At 44.0% G+C, this 21,394-nt stretch overlaps 2 protein-coding genes across 6 annotated transcripts in view; one reads left to right on the forward strand and one right to left on the reverse strand.

Annotated features, from left to right (window-relative positions):
* hemgn (hemogen) overlaps positions 1-7,365 on the reverse strand; it is an 8,416-nt gene extending 1,051 nt beyond the window's left edge. Inside the window, exons 1-4 of one of the 2 annotated variants that reach the window (XM_017718615.2) lie at positions 7,212-7,365; positions 4,180-4,252; positions 2,952-3,030; positions 1,430-1,821 (exon numbers count right to left, since the gene is read on the reverse strand). In XM_017718615.2, coding sequence (XP_017574104.1) covers positions 1,430-1,821; positions 2,952-3,030; positions 4,180-4,243 — 535 coding nt within the window. In that variant the 5' untranslated portion in view covers positions 4,244-4,252; positions 7,212-7,365. Of the gene's footprint in view, positions 1-1,429; positions 1,822-2,939; positions 3,031-4,179; positions 4,253-7,211 lie in introns of both variants that reach the window. The other variant, XM_017718614.2, reaches the window with a different exon arrangement.
* Positions 7,366-10,579: 3,214 nt separating this feature from the next.
* Positions 10,580-19,575, forward strand: anp32b (acidic (leucine-rich) nuclear phosphoprotein 32 family, member B). 4 transcript variants are annotated; one of them, XM_037538473.1, is made up of 7 exons: positions 10,580-10,836; positions 13,858-14,007; positions 14,149-14,271; positions 14,376-14,562; positions 15,282-15,409; positions 16,589-16,655; positions 18,874-19,575. In XM_037538473.1, the coding sequence occupies exons 1-7, from the start codon at positions 10,783-10,785 to the stop codon at positions 18,957-18,959; spliced, it is 795 nt and encodes a 264-aa protein (XP_037394370.1). In that variant the 5' UTR covers positions 10,580-10,782; the 3' UTR covers positions 18,960-19,575. The 4 variants fall into 4 exon arrangements, with proteins under 4 accessions (XP_037394370.1, XP_017574102.1, XP_017574101.1 ...); XM_017718613.2 differs by having other exon boundaries at positions 10,581-10,836; positions 18,871-19,575; XM_017718612.2 differs by lacking the exon at positions 10,580-10,836 and adding an exon at positions 11,118-12,710.
* Positions 19,576-21,394: the final 1,819 nt, after the last annotated feature.

The following is a 21,394-nucleotide window of genomic DNA, read 5'->3' on the forward strand; positions in this document are numbered from 1 at the left end:
ACAATTAAAGACTACAGTCTATCTGGTGCTTCAGCCCTCTCTGACCCATTCATCATTTGTCAGTATCTTACCACAGACCTGCTGTGGGCCCAGCACTAACATGGTAGAAGTGTGTGTGGTGCTGGGACAAGTTTCTCAGGCACAGCAGTGTTACCGGAGTTTTTACATGTCAGTATCACAGCTATCCAAAAATATCCTGCTACGAAGGGCTCTGTGGCCAGACACTAACCACTAATGAAGCACTAGAGGATAGCCAATACAAACTGTGCATCAACAGATTGGGCTACGTTCTGACTGGACACCAGCAAGGTGGAGCTACAAGGGAGGGGATTCTGATAAAATGGCCAGGGAGTGTAGGCTTTTATCTGTATCTGCAAAAACGTGCACGTATGCATTAAATTCACAGTTCATCTCAACGACAGAATTTAAATTGTTAAAATTTAAAGTTAGTTTATAAGCAGCGCTGGGCAAAATGGTCAAAAATCTGTTTCTCCATATCATTCATTAATAATTATTATCATATCGTTGCTGTCGGAATAAAACCTTGTATCTCAATTTTTGGCATTTTTAAGTTTTTGACATAATTTGAAAGTGTCTGTTACTCTTTACATTGTATGTAAATTTTGTGATGAGTAGCCTAAAAGAAATGACCCAAAATGACATGGGAAAAATTCTGGTTCCATTGACTTGCATTGAAAATGAAGTATGTTTTTTGCTTCTCCTGTGAAGTTACTGTTTTGGAGATATGAGGTTTTCTTCCGACAGCAGCGATGTGCATTTCCCCACACCTAAATAGTACAAACCTGAAGAAATTAAAAGTCTTATTCTGGTTGTTGGTCAGGTTTAAGTCAAAGTTATTATATTCTACTCAAAAAATGAATAAAGTTTTCAAAAACGTCCTGTGACAGTGACCATGCCGTCGCTGGTCCCCCTTAACGAGCCGAGGTTGTTAAGAAGTCAGAATAAGATTTTTCTACAATACGTGCCCCAGGCGAGACACGCTGCTGTGCACTGAATTGAGCCTGGCAACGTCACCGAAATACCCCATGAAAACTAACAACCCTTTTACAACGTGGGACTAAAGAGGATTCTGCAGGTTTAGTTGCTGGTTTTATATAAAAGTGTTGATTTAGCTGCACTTATTGGTGGTAATTAATTACACAGTTGGTTAAAGAAAGCATGTGTGTTGCAAAATTGGCATTTTTCTTCTTAATAATATCATAATTCACATCACAGGGTGACCTTCAGGGAAACGATGTAGAGAGGACAAAACGTATCAGCTTTGGGACGATTTTGTTTACCACAGGATTCGAAAACACTATTTATTTTTCCTACAAAACCTTTAGACATTTCGACGTATTTAGGTAAATACCAGATCACTACCGATTTGTTACACAGGTGTGGTTGTAAGAATGGGCAGTTTAAAAACCTTGATCAATAATGAGCCTCTCCTGAGATGCTAGTTTGTCTTCTTCCTCATCAGGCCCCAAATCTTCAATCAGAACACCAGCAGTTTTATCACTGGGCTCGTCCTCTGGAGCCAGGATGGTCAGCGGTTCGACAGGCTGAGTGATCACTTCTGGGGGAGTTTCAGGCACGGATATTGTCAGAGGAACCGGAACTGTGACAGGAATTGGTGCAGGTAGAGGAACTGGGGCTGAAGGTGTCTCCTCCGGTGCAATGAGCATCTCCGGCTGTTCTGCGGTTTGGAGCTCAGTCTGGTCGGGTTGAGGTTCTGCAGCAATGACATTTTTCCTCGGCCGGCCTTTCTTCCCCAGAGTGCTGCTGGGCTCCTTCCTCGCTCTCTTCCGGCTCTGAGCCCTGTGGGGTTTTAGAAAATAACACTGTCAGAAATTTTAGGGGCCACCACCATTACCCAACATCTCTTTATCCCTAATAATTAAAAGTGATGTTGTTACTGTGGATTTAAGACTGACATGTAAATAAACTTTGTTCTGACTTGCTGTTCTGTAATGCGCCACATTCAAAAAGCAGTCCAGGCATTTAATATTCGCCAACACTCAATATACAACATACTCGCCAATATATACATTACTCTGCATCACTTCAACGTGAATGGGAGAGGCTGTACTGCTGTAGGCTTAATAGACAGGACTAAACTTAAGCAGACTGAATGGACAGGGTTGGACTGCTGTTGACTGAGTGGGCAGGGCTAAAATTCTGTTGACCAAATGGACAAAGCTAAACTGGTTTAGTCTAAATGGGTGGGGCTAAACAGCTGTAGGCTGAATGGGTGGAGCTAGACTGTAGTCTAAAAGGCTGGGGCATAACTACCCTAGGCTGAATGCATAGGGGCAAACTTCTATAACTAAACTGCTGTAGGCTGAATGGACGGGGCTAAACGGCAGTAGGATGAGTGGACAGGGCCAAACTACTACAAGCTGGACTGGCGTGGCCAAACAACTGTAGGCTAAATGGGTGGGGCCTAACTGCTATAAGCTGGACTGGCGTGGCCAAACAACTGTAGGCTAAATGGGTGGGGCCTAACTGCTATAAGCTGGACTGGCGTGGCCAAACAACTGTAGGCTAAATGGGTGGGGCCTAACTGCTATAAGCTGGACTGGCGTGGCCAAACAACTGTAGGCTAAATGGGTGGGGCCTAACTGCTATAAGCTGGACTGGCGTGGCCAAACAACTGTAGGCTAAATGGGTGGGGCCTAACTGCTATAAGCTGGACTGGCGTGGCCAAACAACTGTAAACTGAAATTATAAGCTTGTCTTATTGTACATGTGAATGAAAAACAGGCTAACTGTGAAAACTGTACTTCTATTATTGGAAAACACAAAGCTAAACTCTCATAACATTAAAATGATCTGGTACGAATCACTTCTTAGTCTAGCATCAGCACTAAATTACCCCAGCACCCCTGCATTAACACTAACTTTACCCATAAATCCTGCATCAGCACTAGCTTTACCCATAAACCCACTGGTTAGTTGCCTTCTCCTCTGCCTCAGCCTTCCTCTTTCTCAGTAGGTCTCGGTCCCGCAGCCGTCGGCCAATCCCGCCTGCTCACAACAAATATAAGAGAAGTGAACAGAATGAAATGGACCGGACCGGACCGGACCGGACCAGAACAGAACAGAACAGAACAGAACAGAACAGAACAGAACAGAACAGAACAGAACCCATGCACGTAGTAATCTAACAGTCCAGGACTGATTGGTCAAAGTTTAGCAGTAGTTTGTGATTGTAGGTCAGAAAGCTTTCTGATAAGCTTCGTGGACGACGAGCGTGTTGGGTTAAAGCAGAAGCTCAGCAGAATATTTCATTTCCACAAATCCAGCCCCTCCATCCCCTTGGATCAGACATGGTGTCTAAAATTGGCTGCTTTAGTTTTGCGCTGGAGCTATGAGGCACTTAACTGCACGCATAAATTATGACACAGTTACTTCAACCCATGTTTTCAATAACGATTAACAAAAGTTTAGACACAATCTAGACTGCAGGACTTATTCAGCAAAGCGATGTACCTTTGTCATCGTTTGTAGATAAAAGTGTGTCAAACCGTATCAGCACCCAAAAAAGCGAGTCTATGGCACCAAGCTGACTGGTGGGGTATATTTCCATATATCCTCTTTGCTCCAGTGTTAAAAATAACTAAGCAAACTTTTAAAAAGTCACCAAACTGTCACTTTAACTGAGGTTAAATCAGCAGATTGAAGTCCTGGTTGCAACTTGTAAAACAAAACTATAACACAGCCCACTTTAGATCTAACTAGATCAAAGTCCACTCACGGCTTTTGCTTAGAGCCACACTCAGTATAACAGGTACTACAGTGACTGTGGAGATTTTAGACTGCAGAGCCACAACACACAAAAACAGGGCAAGAAACCTTGAACAACTTATATCATCCAGCGCAAACCAAGCAGAAGCGCAGGGTCAAGAGCCTTTTTCTTGGGATTAATAGCGTCTCGTGTTGGAAACACATCATAAGCATGAATCCCGGAATTTCCCCCGAAAACAGAATTGATGCATTTGCATGTATTTCTATGCAGGATGAGTCCGTTCCATCTCTCATTTCGCCCCAACACAGACATTACAAGGCGCTGCTTAGGAATCCAGAGGGTGAGAATTAGAGTTAAAGGCGTGATCATTCCTAATACAGGTTTTAGTTGTATTGCTCGTGTGTTGTTATGCAGTTGAAAGGCCGTACCTTTATCATCGTCTGGAGCTTTCACCTCCACTGGCGGGTTCTCTTTCTCAAACGTCTGCTCCATTTTGTTGCCCTATCAAATGGACAATGAGTGCATTGGAAGAAGGGCAGAACAAAAAAAAAAAAAAAAATCAAGCCCATTTGGTTCCTGCCCCCGAGAGAATAATTATCTGGTGGAACATTAACAGAGGAACTGGGAGCGTTCCTGCAACGTCGCTGTTATCTTATTTACTAAGGTGGAGGACTTGGCACAGTGGTGAGAAGAAAAAGGTCGTGCTATGTCATTGGATTGTGTGCAAACGTATGCACGCCGTGTCATCTCTCAAAACTGTTACTGTGGACAGAAAGGCGCTCAGTCTCTCTGGACATCTGCTGTGCCCTACGGTCACGGCGGACGAGTGAAGTCAGATCGTTTAGCTGCTTACAGAGTGTCTGATCTGAGATGTTACCTGGATGTAAACAAAGCGCCGGGGACAGCACTGCACTTCAAATTAACTGCGTTTTTTTGTGTTAATGCATTTTCACAACAGGTCAATTAAGTTACAATTAATTAGTCAATTAATTAACTAATTGGAGGGTGTGTTTCTGTATCAAAGTGTGAAATTTTTTATCTGTTAGTGAAGTTTCAAAATATTTTTAGGGACAAAAATTTTTTTTATGTAGTGTTGCTGGATTGCTATTAAACCAGTGAATATTAAAAGGAATTTATCAAATAATTCTGCATAAACACTTTGAATAATGAATAAAGTGGCTAAATTTGCCTGGTGAACATTGTGACCCCTCGTTCTTACCACCATCACTGCCGTGAAGTCCGAGTACGTTTTTCTACAAGGACCGATTTCACATCAGACCTGAACCCTCAGAGACTTTGTCTGCATCTCAACAACTGGAAAAACAGACCAGTATTAAGTTTGAACTTCATATTTGAAGCTACGCCAAATTATTCGGTCACTTCATATCTAAAGATCCACTCCCGAGGATTGGATTATATTTTCTAAAGTGGGACTATTTTCCTTTCCTTCATTTTTCCGTTGAATGGCAGTGATTCATTCACATGTAAGGGTACAGATGTGCTGTGGCTCCTTATTGGTACAATATATTTTAAAACATGACGTATTTGACTAATAAGCTGAATGTAAAGAAGGAGAAAAACTGCATTTCCAAATGAACCTTTATCCAAAGAATTAACGCGCTGTTGGGACTTTATTAACACCGATTTAACTTTAATTAATTTAGCTAAACACTCATTGAGTCTGGAATCACCCAAACCCAAAAAAACTGAACAGCTGCCAAATTCCGCGTAGTTCGAGAATTAAACAACGTTTTTCTTGAATTTTCTTAAACTGCTCACAAATTTTCTTTATGATTTTATGCGCTCTGACGTTTTACCATCTAAACCTGATCTAACCTTTTATTTTCTCCACATTTATAAAAATTCCATTAACATGAACGCAGCTGCTTTTTGTCACGTGTGAATCTTCTAAAAGCCTTTGAAGTTCAGTGAGGATAATATGCTAAAAAGTGTGTAAAGCGCATGAAAGTGAGGGTCATTTAAACAGTAATAAACCGAAGATCAGACGAAAGACTCTTCAGTTGCTTTTAATTCACTTTAGAGCTGCACCGTGTGTCAGTTATCAATTGTTATCGTGACATCGGCCTCGGTGACACTGATATGACAGAAAGCTCTGATATGCAAATGAGCCCTCTGGCTTTAAATGAGTGAACATCCTGACCAATCAGAGACGTTCTGAGGGTGTTTGAATGAATCGGGGCTGTCACATGATCAGTTCGTTAATTATTGGTCAAAACAATGCAGGTCAGTCTTTAACCATGTCAGACAATGAGTGGGAAGAAATTTCACAGTCACAACAAGAATGTGCATTTATGGCTATTAATATATATAATATATACAATTTGTTGTGTATATAAAATCTATAGCATGCAAACATCATAGGCAGCTATTAGAATGAAACATAATGCAGTTAGAGCAACGCGGGTTCGGGTCCTGGCTTCTCCCTGCACTCCAGTCGTTAGGTGCGCTCCATCAGCAGGACCTGATTTAACTGACTGAAGACCCGGTTGAATGAACCAGGTGCTGGATGGTAACTGTAAATACTGGACTTCCTCACGGAGAGATTTGGAAGTGGCTGGAATTGGGAAAGTTGGAATCTTGCACACTCACACACAGCAAATCACAATGAATGGTTGATTTGCATTCATTATGCTGTTGGTGTGTTTCTATTTATAAATAAATGCTTGTTGCCAAGACAAATGGCTTTGCAAATCATTCTTCAAGTATATTTCTGATGTTATACGATACATAGCTATATAAGGCCAAGAATGACCAAACTACCCCCCCCCATCATTCAGCCCCAATTCAAACAGCTGAATGTGCCATAAGGCAGAAATAACGGCTCCCGTCTCTGTTTTGTTTGCTTTTGAATGTGTCCGAGTATCTGCCCCTCTCGGCGTAAACGTCTTATCTCTCCTGCCCTTGGCTGGGCGTGTTCTCAATCTACACCAAACACACGGACGCCAACTGACCACCAGAGCCGCCAACACAGAGGAAAACCAACTTCCACTGCACGTTATTTCTCTGCCTTAACTCTCAGGGTCTACTACAAACCCTTTTCTACCCTTTTCTACCCTTTTTGAACAGCAAATGTCCAAATATAGGACATTAGGAGGACTAATATCCGAAGATGGTGTGTTGGAGGGTCAATTATATATACAACAGCACAGAACATTCATGTGTATATATAAAAAAACTAAGTTGACACCCGTAAATGTACAGGAACACGAGGGTAAATGCAAGCAATATTTTAAAAATTTAAATGTTATTTAAACTTCCATGAATATTAATTGATGTTTATATTAATAATAATGTATTTTATGGTCGTAATAAATAACGTAAACTTCAATATGAGGAAAAAAATTGCCTGAACTTCTGTGTTCAGTAAAGGTCAACAAAAAACAAAGATATATAAATTAAAATTATGCCACATGCAAAATATGCTGGTAAAACTTCTTACCTTTATTGAATAAATGACCCTCAACAGCTAAACGCTCATGAAGGAACGTTTTGCGTAAAGTTCTTGTGAGGTTTTTGTCTCAGTCTCGGACAGGAGGGGTTATTAGCTGTTTCTGCTGATGGCGCTATCAGTGAAGTTGCAGCAGATCTCTCAGAGCTGCACTGCCTGCAAACACACACCCAGATACCCCGCGTGTTCAGGGGAAACCACAAAAACACTCACCACGCCCTCTGCTGGACGGTGCCGGACCGTGCTCTTTAACACTGTCTTTTCATCCCAGATTGCACGTGCGGTTTTACTTCATGTACAATAACAACCAAATAATTCAGACTGACGTGGTTAAAACAGCAATGCCCTCACTTTAACCCCGAAGGTCAATCAAAGCGTGTTTAGTCCTCGACCTCGGAGCTGAAATATGACGTAGCTATAGCGAGCGATGGACGCCGACTCGCTGTGAACCGTAGCACCGAATTATTACACACTTGCCTCAAACCGTGTTGAACTGTAAATTAACCTCAGGCAGACTTGTCTTTACTTCTGGATCTATACGACGCTTTGTTATTAAAAAATGACAGAAGTACAGGTAAAGTAAAGGATTCAGGGCGGCTACTGATTTAGTCACGCTAATGTACTCTGACTGTGGTTTTACTCACAGCCGTGTGTAACGTCTTAGGATAAAGGAGAAAATAGTGTAAAGCTTATTGTTTAAAGATGGAACATTCGGCATTTTAGTGTTCAAATAAACCTGCTAAAAAACAGTTTAGAGCAGCAAACACTCCACGCTGGTCTCAGGCTGGTTTAAGCTGGTCTCAGGCTGGTTTAAGCTGGTCTCAGGCTGGTTTAAGCTGGTCTCAGGCTGGTTTATGCTGGTCTAAGATGGTTTATGCTGGTCTAAGATGGTTTATGCTGGCCTAAGATGGTTTATGCTGGTCTCAGGCTGGTTTATGCTGGTCTAAGCTGGTTTATGCTGGTCTAAGATGGTTTATGCTGGTCTCAGGCTGGTTTATGCTGGTCTAAGATGGTTTATGCTGGTCTCAGGCTGGTTTATGCTGGTCTAAAATGGTTTATGCTGGTCTCAGGCTGGTTTATGCTGGTCTAAGATGGTTTATGCTGGTCTCAGGCTGGTTTATGCTGGCCTAAAATGGTTTATGCTGGTCTAAGCTTGTTTATGCTGGTCTAAGCTGGTTTATGCTGGTCTAAGATGGTTTATGCTGGTCTCAGGCTGGTTTATGCTGGTCTAAGATGGTTTATGCTGGTCTCAGGCTGGTTTATGCTGGTCTAAGATGGTTTATGATGGTCTTAGGCTGGTTTATGCTGGTCTAAAATGGTTTATGCTGGTCTCAGGCTGGTTTATGCTGGTCTAAGATGGTTTATGCTGGTCTCAGGCTGGTTTATGCTGGTCTAAGATGGTTTATGCTGGTCTCAGGCTGGTTTATGCTGGTCTAAGATGGTTTATGTTGGTCTCAGGCTGGTTTATGCTAGTCTAAGATGGTTTATGCTGGTCTCAGGCTGGTGTATGCTGGTCTAAGATGGTTTATGCTGGTCTAAGCTTGTTTATGCTGGTCTAAGCTGGTTTATGCTGGTCTAAGCTTGTTTATGCTGGTCTAAGCTGGTTTAGCCAGTCAACCAGATCATCCAAAACACAGCATGTGCTGGCTTTGCTGGTGACCAGCTATGCCTGTCTATGTTTTTTTGTAGCAGGGACAAGTTTACAGCACTTTCAGACTGAGATACCTGGACACTACGACTATGAAAACTGCTCTTTAACAAAATCAATCAATCATAAAAGCTACTTCACTGTCTGGGCAAATTTATAGTACTTTCAGATTGAAATAATGATCGATTCTGCCATGCTCAGGGTTTCAGTGAGTCACAGTATTAATCCCCAGACACTGTGTGTTCATGTTTGTCAGTTTACAAGCTTATATTTGATTCTATAAGCCAGACCCTATGACTATGAAAATGATATTTGATGAATAATCAGCTATCAGTAACAGTACATGGGCAGATCATTAGTGATTATACCACACTCATGGGTCCATAATATTTTCTATCAGCTACAACATCAAACCACAGACACTATGACAAATCAGGCTGCTCTCAACCAAATCACTGGAATTAATGGCTTTTATTATGTGCTGTGGTGTTGCTTTCAGTGTCTGAGCATGCAGTAGGCCAGGTAGAGGAGGTGAACTGACTAGAGTGATTCAAACCGTGAGAGGACCAGTGTGTGTGTGTGTGTGTGTACATGCAGGAAGCAGCGAAGTTTCCCCAGCCCCATATATACAATACTCACTTCACTGCAATGCAAATAACACACCTACTGGCCTCAAAGAGCCACTGTCTCATGGTCTTCAGGGACAGATGCTTTCATAACACAACAGTTTCAGCAGCTTTTATGCTTTGCTATTATCACCAGATATTCTCAACCCAATAAACCCCACAAAACGTTTGGTCGCACAGCGGCAGAAAGCACGCCATGTTACACCCCAATTTTATAAACATGTTATAAGACCAGACTGAGTGAGTCCGCCAGCATTCAGAGAGAAAGCAGTGCATGCATTTGAGGGAAAACACCAAAAAAATGAAGAGGAAGGGTCTGTTTACGTTCTAATGTTTAATACAGGTAAGCAAAACACAAAAACAATTCACTTTCACGAACGCTGACGCTGTTTAGAGGCTAAACATCGAGAAGGTCCAAACCATCCGATAGTAACCTATAAACAATAACCTATAAATAACATCCATATATAATAAAAAAAAAAAACTCTAAATAACATACAGGATGTGTTATGTGTACAGGGTTATGCTCATATAAATATTAAAGCTATATTATATACATTTGCAATACACTACTGATCAAACGCCTGGAATTATGTGCCATAATTAACAACTGTAATCATTTTAAAACCCATGCAACTTCAAAAACTCGACTTTCCAGATTTTAATAGAGGACCTGCAGCGCCTTCAGACGATGAAAAAAGTCCCTTTTATTTTAAACTGAATATAAAATGCAGTAATTTTTTTTTGGAAGCAGCTCTAAATGGCATTACCTGTGATTTTCACCTATAGGGTGCATATATGATTGATTACCTGACTGACTTACATAACGCAATACTGTTTTTATTGATTTTATGTTTTTATTGGATTATTAAAACATAAATCAATCTGATGGAAAAAACTCACTTCACTATTTAAAAACGTTTTGCAAAACACAGCCCTGTTATTTATTTAGTTATTTATTTAGTTATTTATTTTCAAAAGCAGCTCCGAAAGGCTCCAGCCGTGACGCGCCTGGTTGGTGCTGCCGAGCCTGCATTGCCCGTTCTCGGGCTGCAGAGGAGCGGCAGTGCCTGGAGATGGCGCTATGGAGTATATATGTGTTAGAGTGCCGTTTCCCTCCATGGTTTCTCCCTTGGCTGAGTAAGTTGGCGTTTGGTTCAGATCATTTATTCAGCCCCCCTTTTCGCTCTCCCTCCATCAGGGCATCTCCTCTGCCTTCTGGGCTGAACGCGAAACCCCCAAGAGGGAAAACAAAACAAAAGCAGTCCCAACTTTGCGAAAGGGCGACATGGACATGAAAAAGAGGATCCACTTGGAGCTCAGGAACAGGACCCCATCTGATGTGAGTGATCGTTTTAAATACATATAGAAGCTCTAAAGCGGTGAAGCCGTGCAGTTTAGCGCCTGGCCACGCTCGCTGACCTGTGCGCTCGCCAGCAGCCACATGGGCTGAACGCCTGGACGCGCAGTCCTCACTCTTTAACGCCGCACTGGCTTGTTTTGATGCCCCGCTGTTAAAAAAACCTTTATTGAATCGTTTAGTTTCGAAACGTGGCGCTCTCCGGCGGCTGCCAGGGTGATCCCAGCCCTTCGGCTTTCCGAGCAGCTCGACGCTGCGGCCGTGGGTCGTTTACCACGCTCGCATTTCGAGGAACCGTTTCTCGAACTTTTTCCCAGCCCTGCGCTTGTTGTGGGGCTGCCGTTGGTTTATTTCGCCAGACGGGTGGCCATGTTTGCCGCTATGCTAAGCTAACCCAACCCAGCGCTGCTAAAAACGGGGGCGCCGTGTATTTAAAGCAGGGGAAGGGGGGTAAAAAAGCGCTTCGGAACCACGATTAGTCTTTCTGGACCCGCCTGTCCCTTTCTGCTCTTCCCGGGCCATAATATTCAGGTGTTCGCGTACAGTGAAAATAGTCCCCGCGCCGTAAAAAGCGACGGGCGCGAACTCCCGACTTCTTGTGCGCGTTTACCAGGCGGCTCGCCGCTGGATTTAAAGGCGCAGACGTTCGGTTCGAACAACACCGAGTGATTTATTTATTCGTTTGGTTAGTTATTCCACCCCCACTCCCAGCTGCCGTGAGCGAAAAAGCCCCGAAACACGACGGACGCGTCGTGTGAACCGAGCCCTGTTTCTTGAGAAGTTTCCGCGGAGTGACACAGTCGGCGGTGGGTCAGCGGATTTCGTTCCCGCCATTACGCCACACGGCAGCCGAGGAAGCCGCTCCTGCAGCGTTTCGCCTAAACGACCAAGATCGTTAAATCTCTCCCGTGTCGCCCACATAGATCGTTTACCGCGGCCGTTGATGAGGGCTACACGCCGGCGGCTGTGCCGTGACCGCGACTAACAGTCGCCGGGGCCCGAGAAAACGTTCGCCTACGGTCGAATAACGCAGGCTAGGCTAGGCTAAGCTAAGCTAACCTAATCGCCTCAGCTTCTGCCCGCCGGTTTCGTGACAGGAAATCTGCTTTAAAAACACGCCAGCCGGGTCTAAAACGCGAGGTTGGCCCGCAGACGAACGGCGGAAATCGTCCTACACGCCCCCAGAGCGATTTGGCCATTAACGCCGAGGTCTCTGCGTGCTGCGTGTGGGGAAGCGCCATGTTGTCTTTGCTGCTGTGGGAGAGAGAAACTCTCTCCATCTTTGTGTCCTCACTGAATTTCCGCTCGCCGCGTCTCTCCCCGTCGGTCTCGGGCAGAACGAGCGGAAAACGCCCGCCACGGACCGCCGTTTTTCGGCTTGAGACCCTACGGCTCTCCGCTGGCGATAATAAAGAGGTCCCGGTTAGTTTAATGGGCTTAAAGGCGGCGAGGAGCGCGGCTGGAGCTTCTGCCGCCGCCACCAGCCAAACGCCGCGTTTGTCATGAGGAGCTGCTGCGAAAGGCGACGACACCACAGCCTCTCCATCACTGCCAGCAGGGCACCTTGTGGGCTAAAGGTTCCTCTCTGGCCACGTTTTCCCAGTTTCTGGATCTTATCTGGCAAACGGGGGGGTCGGTTTAGAAAGTCCCCACCACGTGAATCTGAAGTTCATGTTCCAGGGAATGTTCCTGGAACGTGGGTTTACAGTAAGGGCTGGGCAGCGTGGCACAAAAACACCCGAGGAACAGCAGGAGCAGACAAACACACACACAACGAAACCAGAACCGGGGACAGCTTGTCAGAGTTTGACAGTAACAGCAGAATCTCAAAGAGGGTTCACATCATGCAACCGCAGGTCGGCCACAATCAGAATACATTAACTTGAACGGGCAGGTGGTCAGTGCTCTCCCATATTACTAACCTATATACTGTACATGTGGGTTTTTATAGGTGCGCTTTTAATATATTTAACGGCAGGAACAGAAAAGGGTTCAGTGAAGTTGCGCCTCAGTAATGCTGGCCTTCCGAAAGGCAAGGCAGCACTTTGTAAGTGTTTCCCTCTCGTTTCGGATTATATAATACGCTCTCAGGGTGTTTGACCCCTGGTGTGCCGGGAAATCTGGATCAGCCAGATCCGTTTAAAACCGGTGTAGCTCTAGAAGATGCGTCTCGATAGTATGATTGTTTTTTTTTTTTTTAAGTGCAAACAGTCGTGGGCAGGAGGTCAGGGAACTGGCCCTGTGACCAGAAGGTCGCCGGTTCGATCCCCAGAGCCGACAGTCCATGACTGAGGTGACCTTGAGCAAGACACCTAACCCCCAACTGCTCCCCGGGCGTCGTGGATAGGGCTGCCCACCGCTCCGGGCAAGTGTGCTCACTGCCCCCTAGTGTGTGTGTTGTGTTTCACTTCACGGATGGGTTAAATGCGGATGTGGAATTTCCCCGTTTCTGGGATTAAAACCGTATCACTTACTTAAACAACGTCTCTCCTATTTCAGGGTTTCATATCGCTGTTGTCGGAAGAAAACCTCGCATGTCCGTTTTTGCCGTTTTTGGGTTTTTGGCATAATTTGAATATAGCTGTCGCCCTTTACATTATATATACGTTTCATGATGAATGGACCAAAACAAACGCCCAAAATGACTTGGAAAGACGTCTGGTTCCATTGACTTACATTAAAAGTAAAGTGTGTTTTTTCCTTCTCCTGTAAAGTCACCGTTTTGGAGATACGAGGTTTTCTTCCGACAGCATCGATATACTCGTTATTAACACCTGGAACGCTGGAGGGTCTCTGTTTTGAAATATTTCTCAAATTAAGCCAATCCCTCCTTTTCATTGAACTGTTAGATGTTTATATATCCGTTTTATAGCTGCCCAGGGATTGAAGAGTTGGCCGTTTTTACAGCGCTCGGACATGCAGGTGTACCTGGGCTAAATTGGGATCAATCTTGTGTTGTGATGACAGCGAAGGCTTTCATGGTGTTTCTTGTCTGGGTTTCAGGTACGAGAACTTGTCCTCGATAACTGCAGATCAAATGAGGGGAAAATTGAAGGCCTCACAGCAGAATTTGTCAATCTTGAATTTCTCAGTTTGATAAACGTTGGTTTAATCTCAGTGTCCAACCTCCCTAAACTTGGAAAACTCAAAAAGGTAAGACTTTTTTTTTTAATTAATTTTATTTATTTTAATTTTTCTCCTGCTGTTGATCATAATAAATTGGTATGTATGTATTTTTATACACCTGTTTGTGTGGTATGGCCTGGAGTAAGTGTTGTAAATGAATTATTTCAGTTGGAACTCAGTGACAACAGAATTTCCGGTGGACTTGACGTTTTAGCAGAAAAACTCCCAAATCTCACACATCTAAACCTGAGTGGAAACAAACTGAAAGACATCAGCACATTGGAGCCTTTGGTTTGTGCCTCTTCTTCACTCTAAGAACGTGAATTTAACAGTTTTGCTCAGTTGTTGACGGAACTTTGCCGCTATTAATGTCTTGATCTCGTCTGTGAACTCAGAAAAAACTAGATCACTTGAAGAGTCTCGATCTTTTCAACTGTGAAGTGACGAATCTGAATGATTACCGGGAGAGCGTGTTCAAGCTGCTGCCGCAGCTAACGTACCTGGACGGGTACGATCTGGAGGACCGCGAGGCGTCCGACTCGGACGGGGAAGTGGACGGAGTGGACGACGACGACGACGAAGGTGAGTTTAGTCCAACGTTTCCGCTGCACTGTTGTTGAATTAGTGCTGTATTGTTTGTTTTACACATCTTGACTGATCAATATTTTATATGGTGCTGATTATCACAATGAAAAGGATGTTTTAAATATTTAAATATTTAAATATTCTGTTGAACTTGTATATAATAAACTTACTAACGCTAGAATGGCTGTAAATCATTAGTCCTCAGAATGTAATTAGGGCAGCCGGTCAGGGGACGAGATTTTGGCTCACCGAGTCCAAGACTGACAACTTGGGCACTGAAGTTTTTAAAATGAATTTTGGAAACAATTTCATACATTTATATTATTAGTTTTAGTGTTAATGTCACATTTCCTTTGCATTTCAACTTAAGCATTTAGATCAAAATGTCTAAGATTATGAAAAATGCATAATCAGTTAGGAGCGTCCAGTCTTATGACCAGGTGTGTGTGTAAATAAATAAATATTATTTCATAGTTTTGATGTTTTCACTATAATTCTAACGTGGAGAATACTGAGGGTAAAGCCTGTTACGAGAAGGTCCTTTTGACTGGTTCTGCGTATTGTAATGTTTAAGACTTTTATTGGAAGCATCTTGTAAATGTAGTTTTTCTGTAGTAAATATTATATTTGGTCATATTTCGTTTTTGCCTTAATTGCCAAGGTTAATAACATTCCTATCTAACCAACTTAACATGTCTACAATTTGTGTGGCGTAGAAGGAGAGGGGGAAGAGGATGAGGATGGTGAGGAGGAGGACTTTGATGAGGAAGAAGATGACGAAGAGGAGGATGAGGACGAGGTAGAAGGAGAGGAAGATGACGAGGACGTCAGTGGAGAAGATGAGGTGAGTGCTCATCTCATCGCTTCATCTACAGTCAAACCTAGACTGGGAGAGTGACCTGAAGCCTGGTGCCGTCACAGGAGTCCTGCAGGAGTGAAGAGCGAGTCCGGATTTCCGGTTTTGCCCTTTTCTTAAACCGTTTGTGGATGTTTGCTTTGGTAATTTTGACCCGGAGCCTCAGGACTAGTATAAAGCTTAAGTTGACCAGTTATCATGGTGCTGACTGCATGCCTATGCCATCACACGCTTTCTTCAAACAGTGTCAAGTAACGTCAAATAGATTTATGTGGTGTCTGACGCTGTATAACCTCCTGTAACCCAGCAGCACATTCACTGGCCACTTTATTAGGTAGTAAAAGGCTGGACCCCCTTTTTCCTTCAGAACTGCCTTAATTCTTCTTGTCACACTTTCAACAAGGTGTTGGAAACGTTCCTCAGAGATTCTGGTTGGTTATTTGAGTTCCTGCTGCCTTTCTATCATCTGGAACCAGTCTGCCCATTCTCCTCTGACCTCTCACATCAACAAGGCATTTTCGTCCACACAACTGACCGCTCACTGGACATTTCCTCTTTTTCGGACCGTTCTCTGTAAACCCTAGAGATGGTTGTGCGTGAAAATCCCAGCAGATCAGCAGTTTCTGAAATATTCAGACCAGCCCGTCTGGCACCAACAACCACGCCACGTTCAAAGCCCCTTAAATCCCCTTTCTTCCCCGTTCTGATGCTCGGTCTGCACTTCAGCAAGTCGTCTTGACCACCTCTACACGCCTAAATGCAGTGAGCTGCAGCCGTGTGATTGGCTGATTAGCTGTCTGTGTTAACGAGCAACTGAGTACCTAATAAAGTGGCTGCTGAGTGTAGTTGAAAGAATTCAAGCTTCATGTTTTCAGCTCTGCTAATGTGCTTTCGTCTATTTATGTATGACTGTCTGTTATACGGTGTCGGGTTGAGATAATTGGTGGGTGTAAGCTCTCATTATTTTCTAGCTACATTAGCCTCGTGGCTCAAGTGCAGTAATTAAGGAAGCGGATTTTAGACACCAGACCTGTCTTTTCTAACGTTTGGAGAACGTTTGCTTTAACACCCCGGATTTAATTCAGTGGTTCTTTTGAGTTCAGCTGGGAAAGCACCTAGTGCTGTGAGTGAAACCCCCACTGAACAGTGTGAATTCCTCTGATTCAGGAGGAAGACTTTGGACAGGATGGAGAAGTAGAAGATGAAGATGAGGATGAAGATGATGACGACGAAGGTGCGTTTTTATTCATAAAACCTCTGATAGGCAATAGAACCATATTTTATTGTTATTTGGATAATGTGACTACATTTCTGGGCATGTTGGGGTTATCGTCAGGAAACTGTCATTATAAAGTGATTAGCATAATTAGGCCTGTCTTAATGGATTAGTGAAGTGCAGTTTGTGGAACATTGAATAAAAGTCATTGTAATTGAGGTTCTACTGTCCGCTGCTGCTTTTTGCATCAGAAAAACTAAATATTGTGATGCATATTTAGTGAAAATGTCTAGGAGGTATAGAATATCATTGCCACCCCTGCTCTAACGTTAACGAGGCGTTTCCAGTGACTTCACACACAAAATGATTTCAGCTCTGCCGACAGAAACTTTGTGCTGTGAGAAACTCGATGTTGCTCATTTCCACTGGGAGCTGCGCTTCCCGTCACGTGGCGATCACCTGCAGAGCTGTGTCACGGGGGTTTTTGTGTTTATTCGTCTACATGCAGGACTATTTGTAGATGCAGATGGAAAGAAATTTCACTGTCCACAATGTGGAAATGTCTTTGATCACCCATAGAATTAAAAAACAAATGCATAAAACATAACGAGGCATAAAGTAGACATACAGTAGCCTTGCATACATACCAGTCTACTGATTTAAGAAAAGTAAACTTTTTTTTTTTTCTTTTTTTGGGAAAAAGGCGAAAACTTGCATCTACCTGGCTCATCAGTAACGATGTGTTTGTACAAAGCTTTTCAAAACATTTCCTTAAAGAGAGACGAACAAGAAGCCGTTTAAAGTACAATACGGCATAGAAATGAGCTCGGAGTCCTACAGTTGGACCAGTAGGAGAGCATTTGCATCAGAATGAGTCATAATTGATTTTTGTAGTATGGCTTAATTGGTTAATTGACACAGCTTTAGTAGATGTGCTCCCAGTTTAGTCCTGTTGACGCCCGACTTATGGTTTCTCCGTGGGACGTTAAGCTGGTCACCACATCATCTGTGATCTTGGGGACTTTCAGGGAAGTTCCTCTTAACCCGTCCTCAGCTTACTACTACTACAATCGATCGTTCCCTAAAGGTGTAGTAGGACGGTGAGGTCAGCTTCTCTTGCTCTTTAATTCAAGTATTGCACCTAAAAATTAAATATGAAGCGTATCGTCTTTACCGCTTACTGTCATCGTTGGCAGGGAGCCGTAGCTTTGTTTGTTGTCTAGCTGTGAATCTTCAAGTTGGCTAGCAGGACAGACAGGGACTAGGCCCCCCCAGACTGGCTGAGCTAGATTTTCAGCCACTTTTGTTCTCTTAGCCTCATTTGTCAGAACTGCCTGTTTGCAACCAAAACAAAAAAATTTGCGATCATCTCTCGGGATGTTTTAGGAGGGTGTGGAATCTTGCTTGTAGTTCTAGCAGCCCAGCGCATTAAACTAATGGATTTTATTGGTTTTTGATCTATATCTGGATTTAGATCTATATTTATCTGCAGCTGACCACACTTTCATTTGTGATTTAAGGATAATTGTTTAGGAAATAATCCGGTGCATAGTGAATAAGGCACTGCATTTCATAATGAAATTCACAGCTGCTGTTATTTTTTTTAAAAATACCCTGAATATGTAAATACAAGCGGAGGGACTATTTAAACAGTACTGCAATATAGAAGGTACAGCGGGCCTGAACAGCGTGCGTCTACAGGCTTACAGGAATACTCACTGGTGTTTCTGAACTAGTACTTGAACACTCCTTCTCAAAAATCACCCTTAATATAATATAACGTTTACATTTCATAATTAACCATAATTTTAAATAGGTTTGTTACTGCAGTTCAAAGTGTGTCCAGCAGGTGGCAACAATATTAATGCATTAGCCTCCATGGTAACCCGACCCCACAAATTTAGCTCACAGGTTTTCCTAAAAATGCTCCCACACCTGTGGTTTCCCAGGCGTCTCTGCTGTTTTAGCTTCAGGTGGAAAGCGGAGCGGTTTGCTGTGCTGGGAGGCGAGGTGCCTGGCGTTACTTTATTTTAACCATATTATTTTATTATATATTATTATTTTCCATCCATTCTCTGATTATTTGGAGCAGGCTTAAAAATTATCCTGAGAATGTTTTCTCCCAAAAAAAAAGCAGCATAGTTAATTTGAATATCACTAATTGACTAATCAGTGGCGTAGGGGGCGATTTTGAGTTTAAGACCTACAGTGTAACAGAACGTTTCTTTCACAGAAGAAGAAGAAGGAGGAGCGACGAAGGGAGAGAAGAGAAAACGAGAAGCGGATGACGAAGAAGACGACGAGGACGAGGACGACGACTAAGCCAACGAGCCAATCAGTTACCAACCGCTCCCTCCCCCAGACCCCACCTTGACCTTTGCATCCCACTCGGCCACCCCCCACCCCCCCTGTCCCTCCACACTTCTCCCCCAGCTCTGAGCTCCCTGTGGGGGCGGACTGTACTGGACGGGTGCGGCGTGTGGAGCTTCACCCGTGGAGCCCAGCGAAAGCTCACTCAGCATTCCACAAGTTCACTGTCAAGCCCTGCCCTTTGACCTCCCCCTTGCCCCACCCGCCCCGCCCCGCCCTGCCCTGCCCTGTGTGTTTAAAGACCCGTGTGAGGACTTAGGGGACTGGTATCTAGTTTTGGGTCTGTGCTTTTAATATTTTGTTGAAATTGTTTATTTTTTTTCTTCTTCTCTCTCTTTTCTTTTTTATTTTATTTTATTTGCTGTTGAGTTTTTGTTTTTTTTTCCTTTGTCTTTTCGTTCCCAATTTCCCAATAAGATTTATTGCTATAGCAAATGTGTGACAAGCAAGCCATAATTTTAGTGTGGCGGCCTGTCGCGCAAATCAAGGTTGTAGCTACATTTTTACTTTCTGTAAGACAACAAACAAAAACAAAACTTTGTAAATAAAATGATAACATTTTGTGCTTTCCTTGTCTCGCTGTCTGTCTCGCTGTCTGTCTCGCTGTCTGTCTCTCTCTCTTGCTGGCTCTCTCTGTCTCGCTCGCTCACGCTCTCTGTCTGTCTGTCTTGCTCGCTCTGTGTGTCTCTCTCTCTCTGTCTGTCTCTCTCTCTGGCTCTCTGTCTCGCTGGCTCTCTCTGTCGCTCACGCTCTCTGTCTGTCTGTCTGTCTCTCTCTTTGTCTCGCTCGCTCTGTGTGTCTCTCTCTGTGCGTCTCACTCGCTCTCTGTCTCTGTCTCGCTCTCTGTGTCTCTCTCTCTGTCTCGCTCTCATTGTCAAAAAGTAGTGAGCTTTGTGGGTAAAGGGTGAGGTGATCCTGCACCATCGCTGTGCAGCAGTGGTGTGTGGCACCATACCTGCATAAATTGGCTGTCTGTCTTGGTGGGTTACGCCGCATACCAATGCAGAACCAGGAACAGTGCAGACCATTGATCAGTCGAACGCAATCACAAAATGGTCTGGCGGAATCAGATGAACACCAAAGAAAGCATCATCTCCTCGGATTGGTCTGCGTCGCTAACGCAAACCCACATTCGGTGTATAAAGGAAACTCGGAATTTAAGCTCCGTTATTGTCGCTACTGTACTCCTAGATTTCCATGAGAAATCATGTGAGTCTACTTTCCATCTCGGTCTGCGTTCACAGTTCTGTTGTGTGATGGGAGATGGACACAGGCACTTGACCAGGGGTTGGATGGTTCTGGGTTTGGGTTTGTAACCTGTAGAGCAGCAAAGAGAAGCTACAAGGCAGGGGTTTCTAATAAAGTGGTTAGTGATTGTACACCGCATCTAAAAACGACAGCAGCACCGCTGTGCCCAGTACACTCGTACCAGCACCGCTGTGCCCAGTACACTCGTGCCAGCACCGCTGTGCCCGATACACTCGTACCAGCACCACATTCTACCACCTCAGCATTGCTGCGCTGAGAAGGGTCTGAGAAGTAATCTCTGGTCAGTGGTGGTCCCTTTCTGTTGAAGGACAGACTGTTAACCTGTCTAGCAAGAGATGGGCTACTGTCTGTAGGTCTGGAACTATTAACCTGCGAAGTGCACCTGTATCGTAAGTGTTTCTGATAAAATGGCCAGTGAGTATTTCTATAATTCAGTGCACCGCCTGTGTAATCCCCCCGCCATGAAATGTTTCTGTTGGTTCCTGGTGATTTTCTACATATAGGTTCTGGCTTTTCCTGATGGGTTCTTATCACAGTGTAAAGGCCTAACAGGAGTTCTGAGACTGATTCCAGATGCATTTGGTGGTTTCCTAATACGTTCCCTAAGCCAGTACCCGTTAGGAAGCAGATTCTTTTTTTCAGCAGCCGTTTTAGTCCTTTACACTGTGGTTTCAACCCATCAGGAAAACGCAGAACGCCATAAGTGACTTCTGGAGACCAGCAGGAACCTTTAATGTTGGTTCTACTACGAACTGAAGAGGTTTTTAACCGTGGTTCTAGTTTTGGAACTATAAGGCCCTGACTTAACACAGTTTTGCGGTTCTCTTACCTCTGGATAAAGGAGCAAAAGTTCATATCTGCCAAACTTGTTATGACTGGCTCCACCACCCATCCATCCATTTTCTAAGCCGCTTCTCCGTTAGGGTTGGGGGGGGGTGCTGGAGCCTATCCCAGCGGTCATCGGGCGGAAGGCAGGGACACCCTGGACAGGTCGCCAGTCCATCGCAGGGCAGACAGACAGTCACTCACACCCAGGGGCAGTTTAGCACGTCCAATTGGCCTGACTGCATGTCTTTGGACTATGGGAGGAAACCGGAGAACCTGGAGGAACCCCACGC

The sequence above is a fragment of the Pygocentrus nattereri genome, chromosome 5 (genome assembly GCF_015220715.1).
Source record: "Pygocentrus nattereri isolate fPygNat1 chromosome 5, fPygNat1.pri, whole genome shotgun sequence".
Taxonomy (NCBI): Eukaryota; Metazoa; Chordata; class Actinopteri; order Characiformes; family Serrasalmidae; genus Pygocentrus; species Pygocentrus nattereri.

Excerpts from the sequence above, each read along its gene's own strand:
- anp32b (XM_017718611.2), top strand. The coding sequence starts at position 12,357 with ATGAGGAGCTGCTGCGAAAGGCGACGACACCACAGCCTCTCCATCACT. Across the intron at positions 14,563-15,281 it reads GGACGACGACGACGACGAAG|AAGGAGAGGGGGAAGAGGAT; the intron begins GTGAGTTTAGTC and ends TGTGTGGCGTAG. Across the intron at positions 16,656-18,870 it reads TGAAGATGATGACGACGAAG|AAGAAGAAGAAGGAGGAGCG; the intron begins GTGCGTTTTTAT and ends TTTCTTTCACAG.